At 41.7% G+C, this 8,230-nt stretch overlaps 1 protein-coding gene across 1 annotated transcript in view; it reads right to left on the reverse strand.

The window, feature by feature from the left end:
* The window catches only part of PCLO (piccolo presynaptic cytomatrix protein), a 540,799-nt gene that overhangs the window by 209,801 nt on the left and 322,768 nt on the right, over positions 1–8,230 (reverse strand). Inside the window, exon 9 of the mRNA XM_019543973.1 lies at positions 118–199. Within this exon, the coding sequence (XP_019399518.1) occupies positions 118–199 (82 nt within the window). The remainder of the gene's footprint in view (positions 1–117; positions 200–8,230) is intronic.

The raw sequence follows: 8,230 nt of genomic DNA on the forward strand, positions 1-8,230 counted from the left end.
TGCAGAGGAATACTGAATTCATTTCCACCCATTGATGCCATTAGCATGCTACACAGCAAACATGCTAATATAACCAGGTGTCAATGTTTCCCCCTTTTTCCTTTCTTTCTTTTTTACCTGAAACGGTGTGATCCTTTGGGTCTCTCAGTATCTTGAGTCTTGCATGAGGGAAAATGTATTGAAGAGGCTTCCCATTTATCTGAGGAAAATATAATATACATGTCATTAAAAGGTGTGTCTCCCTATGCCTGAAGAAGGGTGTTGGCACCTGAAAGCTTGCAAAGCGCAATTTTTCCAATTATTTAGTTGGTCTAATAAAAGATATCACATCTACTTAAAGAACCTTGTCTGCCTATGTCCTTAGACCAACATGGCTATAACCAACAGCCTTTTTCTTTAAAAGAAAAGAGAGAGAAAGTAAAATCCTATTAAAAAATATTTGATTTGGGCAGATTAGGCAAAAGCTTTTTTTTTTCTTTGTGATTTAAATGGTCTCTAGGATTTAAACCATGTTTGTTAAAATTGGGGTATCTGAAGTAGGCAGGTAAGTGAAATTCTGGTTATTGTTTCCATATTACTATATCATATTGAGAATCATTTTAGTTCTCATACTTGGAATTGGGTATTTAGCACAAATAAAAAGTCTATAGCATTTTCTAATAGGTGTTTAACCATGAGGTTTGTGATGCACAAGGAGACAGCAAACTAAAATAAGCAATAGCCTGTGAAAGTTTTAGATGGATGTATAAATGTTCACAAAGGATTGTTTTCGTCTCAGCAAAAACAAACATGTTGAGTCAGTTCAACATCTCAGATTATTTTAATATATCCTTTACCATAATAATGTATTGAAGTACAAGTTACTTGTTATGTAAACAGATCAGGGATCAGGACTCTCTCCATCTACAATCCAGTTTCTCTTTTGTGTAAACCTCATGCTCCTTTAATTAAATTAGTTAATTCTTTAAGGCCAAAATTTTCATAGAAAAATGCCCAACTCTCAAAGACAATCAGGACTGACAATCTTTACCCATTAGTAATAATTTATATTAAGTCTTGTGGCAGCCCCTATTTTGTGGATCTCCATTATGAGTCTGTACAGTTTGCACTACGGAGTGGTGTCCTCAAAACTACCAGGATTAACAGATCCATAGCATCTGTGAGTACTGGATGCATAATGCACACTGACCAGTGAGCTATATATAGATACTCTTCACCTATCTCCATTGCAGGGTTTATGGGGAAAGATTACTGTGGTGCTAGACCTCAGATACACTCTTATTCCAATCTTTCCCCAAATTTATCTTCCAGAGGGAGAACAGCTCCCAGCCCATGTCCAACATGGTTTGTGAGACTGTACAGATATAGTTTAAGCAACATTTTAAGGCTAAAGTTATGGCTAAATTTTGCAGCTGTATCTTAAAATGACGACCAGCTTGCAAGAGCATTCCAGCCAGACTCACATACTCCTGGGTCAGCATTATTAAAAACAGATGATGTGCCACAAAGGTTAGCATCTGAGCTGTAAGCAGTTTCTGTAATTTATTTACTATTCATGAAGTATTTAGCACTTGAATGTTGTTTTTGCTTCATAGATCACAAAGGGCTTTACACAGAGAAGGATGAGTATTATGAAGCACCTACAGAAAAGCTAGGTGTTGTTTTCTCTACTGGATAGCCTAGGGATGGTGTTACAGGTTATCTTTAAACCATCATAGAGGCACTTAAAATGGGAGCATTCTCCTGTTAAAAGGGAGTTAACCCATGTTGAATACCCTCAAAACATATTAAAGTTATGCCAATTCAAGCAATGGTTGTCTTTTATTCATTTTACTCAGGTTGTTCCAGAGTATTATTAGTCTGTTCCAGGGAGATAAAACACTCTACTCTCATTCCTTCAGCACCCTGGGATACATCATTCCCAGCCCTTCATGGGCAAAATTGCAACCCAATTCAACTCGACTGCCCAGGGGGTGGTCTTATTCCCAAGCCAACACTCTCTCCCATCCCGCAGGGGGTGTGATCCCAGCCCACTCTGAGCACCCAAGTGCAGGTCACCAGCTTGCATCTTACTCTAGCACCCCTGTGCACTGGGCTGGCTGGCCATTGGTGCAAGGACAGTGATTAAAAAAACCCCACTTAACTGCAATAAGCATAGGCAATTTGCTTTCAGTGCTGGACTCTACACCCATCCTGCACTGCATCATGGCTCAGTTTCCCCTCCCCCCAGCTATTAATTTAAACTGAACCACTATTCACTTGAAATGGCTCTGTCAGTGCCCCCACCCTGTCCCTGCTAACCAGCCTACACAGCGAGTCCACGGGTCTCAGCTTTGTCCCAGCATGGCACGGAGCAAACTTGCTGGGTCTCAGCTCTGCCTCGGTGTGGTATGCCTGCAGCAAGCCTGCTGGGTCTCAGGTGTGCCCTGATGTGACTGTTAACCCAACTCTTGGCCCAGTGTGGCATAAAGCAAACATGCTGGGCCTCAGCGCTGCCCTTGTGTTGAGTGCTAACCCAACTGCCCCCAACCCAATCCCAATTAAGTGAAACACATGCACGGTTTGGGGCCTTTTTTCTTGTTGCTATTATTTTCACTCCTTTCTCTTTATTTCTTCATCCTGATCATTCACTTCATACAAGTTTTTTATCAAGACTTTTGCCCTCCTGCCCATGGCTCCAGCTGGCTCTTGCTGACTGCAGAGTGAGGGAAGCCACATGGTAGCTTCCCTGCCTCCAAGTCACATGCCACCTTCCTCCTCTTCTTCCACCCCAATGAGGGATGGGATGCCCCATTCGCTGCCTCCAAGTCACATGCCACCTTCTGCCTCTTCTTCCACCCCAATGAGGGACTGGTGAGCAGGGCCCCTGTCCATGCCCTGCTCACCAGTCCATGTAGTGGCAAGTCATAATGGTGCAGGTCGGAGATGGCATTCAGCTTTCGCCTGTGATTGTTCTAAAACTGTTCTAACTTTATGACTTAAAAATGTTTTAAAGGTGACTTGTAAGAGCACCCAAACTTCTGTCAACTCTGAACTATTATTAGTAGTATTAAAGTGGAATTTGAGGTTCCAACATATATCAGAGATTCTTGAACACTTTGCTGTACGCTCAGTCCCAAATCTTAAAATCTAAATAGGATACAATGACAAAGAATGAAACAAAGGTCAAGTGATGTAGTCAAGGTCACTCAGAAGTTCAATAGACAATCTGTAATTTGAACCCACATCTCCTGTCTCTTATTCCAGTGCTCTATGCACTGAATGCAACTGCTGTAACAGAAATGTTCCCATTTAAGTTCCACTGATTTTGATGGGAGCATTATTAGGCTCTATGAAGTGCTGGACAAGATATGTTATCCTGCTTTGCTTTGTGAAATGAGCTAAATAGCCAGATTCAAACAAAATGCAGATTAGATCAGGGTTGGACCACAGGTTTTATAGGATACAAGCACTACAGAACAATTCAGAGACAACTGTAAGTACTATAGACAGAATCTGTGGACTTATAATATAAATCTGTCATGACATTGGGTTTCACACAACTACAACTGTGTAAAGTAACAGGGATATTTAAAGACCACAAGCAGCCAGAACTTTTTGTTTTAATTATTACTAGCAAATATAGCACATAAAACATGATTAAAGAATCATGTTTGAAAAAAAGTTGGTTAATTAATGCTGTCTGAAACTATAAATGTAGGTTTATTCTACTGGATTTTTTTTTAAACTACAAAATATTTTTAAAAATCTACTGGATTATTTTTTAAAATACACAATGTAACAATATATGAAGCAGTGCTATAAACGTATAGGGGTAGATCCTTCACTAAAATAAAATGATATAACTCAATCTGTTTATCTAAAGTGACATCAAATTACCCTAAATCAGGGTAACATCAAATTACTTCATAAGCAGCACTTTATAATATAGTTTGTTTTACACTTATTCATAGGATCACTGCTTTTTTTAATAGATAATAATCTAGGAATCCACACCACCATATTCTATATTTACTCACTGACAAGTCAATCAGAGGAAATAGATGAGAGCTTTATTTATCTGCTGGTTTTCAAGAGCTCCACTTCCAGAATTTTATGATCATTATAAATCTTGGTGATTTGTAAGCTTATGAATGGAAGTATTAAGGTTTATTTGCAGCAGGAGCTCTATATTCCTGTTACTGTTGAAAGGAACCAATGCTTAAATTGAAGACGACATTAGGTTGTTGCCTGTTGAATAAAGTCTGGGAGGAAAGTGGCAGAAAAAATAAACACCAAAAAAATGTTGCTATAAGCAGATGCTACAAGTGAGATTGGTTGTGTCAGATCTGATTAGCAGGGGTGTTTCCACTTCACCTTGTGCATAGAAGTAAAGGATCTACATGGATTTAAGACAAAGCCTTTAAGAATTTAACTTGTTCACCTGTTCTCCCTCTGGCCATTTTTGTAGGCAAACTCCATTCACTTGCATCAGAACTGAATAACTAGGCTTCAAATCTGATGGTCCCTTCAGTCCCCCACAGTAAATGAATTACTCATTGGAGGCAATGAAATCTTGTCAGTGTAAATCTGACCTCTGTGAGAGGAGAAGCAGGTGCAGAGGAAATTTGCATTTCCCAAACCTAAATCCAGGTCACAGGACTGCAGCTGCGGCTGTGCTGCACCAGTCAGATGCGATATTGGCTCTGCTGGATAAACAAGGAATTTCTCAGCCATTTCTGAGCTGAGATCAGTGTTCAGAGAGTTCAGGGGACAGGCTTTCCCCCTGCTCTGCTCGTAATTCTCCAGTCAGGGTGGGATAATTTCTACCTTTACCAGTGCTCTCCAGTCATTCCTTGTATTACATTTCCAGCTGATTTTGACTTCAGATCACATTTTCAGCATAGTGCTTTGCAAGTCCTAGAGGACTGCATCCCAGTGAGTAACAGGGAAAATAAAGACAGAAGCGCTCCAGAAACTTTGGCTCTGGTTGCATGTTACAAGTTTGTAGTCAACAAATGCTGCTCTGAAAAGTGGAATTAATTCAGTGTTATCAAATAGCTGGGAACACGGGTAAACTTGCTGAGGCCTTCTGGAACTGTAAAACATGAACTCTGTTTAATAGGAACAGCCTTTCCTTCCTGTGTTATCTGGCATCTAGGCACTTTTCTCAGTGCATCTGAGATGGAGAGGGAGCCAGACAGAGTCCTATAGCATAAACAGGACAGGGCACTAAAGTTCCTCAGGGCTTTATTAAGTAAATGGATGGAAAATGCATATACAGAAATTCTTCCCTCAGTGGTTGCACCTTCCACCTTTGGAAGCCAATAACATTCTGTCCGACAAATTCAGAAGGCTGTGACCAATTCCATGAAGCCTGACTGAGCTCTGTTTTTAATGATTTCACACCTCTTCCCCACCAATAATTGAGCCAGATGCTGCAGCCTTGACCTTTGCAGCCTGACGGTTGCGTAAGCTAATAGTTAAATGTGCAAAGATGGAGTTTGCAGCTGGAGGCCTGCCCTTACAATCTTGACAAAGGCATTTGCCTTCATGCTCCTCTGTCTAGAACTATCTCCAATGGATGACAAGGGGCATGGGATGTTTTGCCCCATCTACTAGGGAGTGTAACGTCTCTAGATTTGCATACACAAGGGTGGAATTTTTTTTCACTTAGGGGACAACCAAAATACAGCTTGTAATCAACTATTAAGTTATCTGCCCTTCGGAGATCTGCAGATGTTTTTCTATTGCTATACTTGTGTTCAAAGGGGATAATATAATCACTCCTACACTTCAATTCAGTAACTCAGGGTTGGATACAAGCTGAGCCTTCTATAGCAGTATACACAGGGAAATGAAATTCTGCTCTTGGCGCTCACTATGAATAAGGACTGACAGTATGACCGTTTGTCCCTGAGTTCTCCGATTCATTAAGAACCGTTGACTTCATCACTAGTTTTATCTGGGTCAGACACAGGAATCAGGCAAAGGAAGCAAAGGCAGAAGGCTATTTCTTACATGTGGGTACATCTACGTGTGCCATTAAGGCGACATGATAAATTCCAATGCAGTTTGTGCCAGTCAGCTTCTCCCAGGCACAGCATCTACATGTGTGCCCAGAACAGCAGTACTTTGAGCCAGGAGAGAGCAGCCCCAGGCTGGCAGAGAGCCCAGGGGGGTCAGCCTTGGGCTCTGGGTGGCAGTGTCAGGCAGCAGAGGGGCTGGCTGGGGAATGAGCATGCTAAAGTGCGGGGCTAGGCAGGAGGCAGCCCCCTGTACTTTAGTACCCTTATGTCCCAGCCAGCCCCTGTCACCATCTACATGTGGGTTTCAGCGGAGTTAAGTACTCTGCCATAAGATAGTATTGTCAGGGCAGAGTTAATTTACTACAGAGCTAATTAGTCAACTGCAGTAAAGTGCATGTGTAGATGCATCCTGTGTGTCCTTAAGCTAACACTGCAAAAGTAACCAATTTGGACTTTCATAGATTAGCTAATTTTGCCCCAGTCAATATTGTTTTCTTTCTTTCTCTCGCTCTCTGTTTTATGGGAACTCTGAACAAAGATTTGGAGACTGTACATGGCAAAAGAAGTAATATTAAGGGATCTCAAAAGATGAGAGCCGTATTTTCCATGAAGGCAGTCCTGTGCATTTGAACACCCCTGACAATTTGCAAGTCTGGAAGGGAAGAATTTGAGAGAAACTCCAAAAAGCAAGCTCACAAAGTCTCCACTCCAGTTCAAGAAAGCAGTCCAGGTAGGGAGCCAATACTTTCCTAAATTGTTCATATTTAATAGTCCACATTTAATGTGGCATTGCATTGCATACTAGTCATCCTCTGTCATTTAGCACATACCATACTGCTCAGTGACTGAAAGGATGACTAATTGTTTGCTAAATTGCGTAAAGAAAAATCTCTTGACCTATAGTGAAGTGGTTGCTGATGATTCATCTCATAGTGGGGTAGATGATGAGATTTTCAATTAATCTAAAAATAGAAATGAAAAATTTGTCATCAGATTTCTAGAGAATTTATGAAGATAAAGGAGATTCAAGGGATCACTCAAAAGAAAAGCCTTTTCAATTTTAGTGTAATCTTGTTCAGAGTCTGAAAATTAAAAGTTAAACAATGGCTACAGCTATGGAACAACCATTTCATACCTTGCATGTCATGTGGAGCCTCTTGTATCTTCATCCCAAAAAACAGCCTCCCAGGTCTATTCCCTTTCCCTTGACCCTTGTGCCATTCAGCACCATTTTTCATCCTAGAAATGCTGCCCCAAAAAGGCTTGATTCAGATGTCATTCCAAAGGGGTTGGTTTAGCTCCAGGAATCAAAATGGGGCAGGCATTCCCCAAGGGGCTGAATTAATGGCCCTTGAAGCCTTGGTATTCAATGGGCAGTAGGAGGTCAGTTTTGGAAATGTGACTTGCATGCTACAATGGAAAAGTGGCCCCATTAACATATAGAGCAATGGATGAATCACTTTGTATGTATGTGTTCACATGTGTGAGAAAGAGTGCTAGAAAATAAAGTCTATGAGCAGGGTTTTGCCAACTGCCTACTTCTCCTTGATTTCCAGACATGATCACCCCACTACCCTATGCCAGCGCAGAAAGTAATTTCCTTCTTGAATCCTTCCTCAAAATCCATTTCCTGTCTTTCATTTTGCACTTATAACTATGCACAGAAAACTAACAGGAAATACAGGAAAAAATCTGGATTTTTTTGCTTTCTTCCAGGACAACATTCCTCTCAAGTACTGCACTTGAAGCCTTCTCAGGCTTTCATGTTTTTCTAACCCTTCTGTTTCTCATTCTCATGCCTTGCGGTGTCCACACTCCTCCCTACATTTTTTGTATATTTCTTATATTATCTGTCTCAGCAGTGTCAAACTTCCCACAGGCCAGATGAGTGGCAAAGACCTGTCCAGAGGCCAGATCAGGCCCGCGGACTCTCCTGGCCTGCCCTTTCCAGGCCAGATCCAGTGCATGTGGTGCCTGCTCCAGGACTGCATCTCATGTGCAGCCTGCTTCAGGACCTGTACTGTATGTAGCACTGAGACGCTCTCTCCGAGCCACTTCCTCCAACATCGCGGACCACTGTAACGGGTATGTGTGTATCTATCTCCTTTCCCTCTCAGCGTTGCGACCCCCCACTCCCCTTCCTCCTTCCACATCCCCCCCACCCCCCGGGCTTAGCTGGCTAACATTGTATGGTATGTAACCTAGTCGCGTTCCCCTCCTCT

This window comes from Crocodylus porosus, unplaced genomic scaffold (genome assembly GCF_001723895.1).
Source record: "Crocodylus porosus isolate Cpor-Errol unplaced genomic scaffold, CroPor_comp1, whole genome shotgun sequence".
NCBI classification, from domain to species: domain Eukaryota; kingdom Metazoa; phylum Chordata; order Crocodylia; family Crocodylidae; genus Crocodylus; species Crocodylus porosus.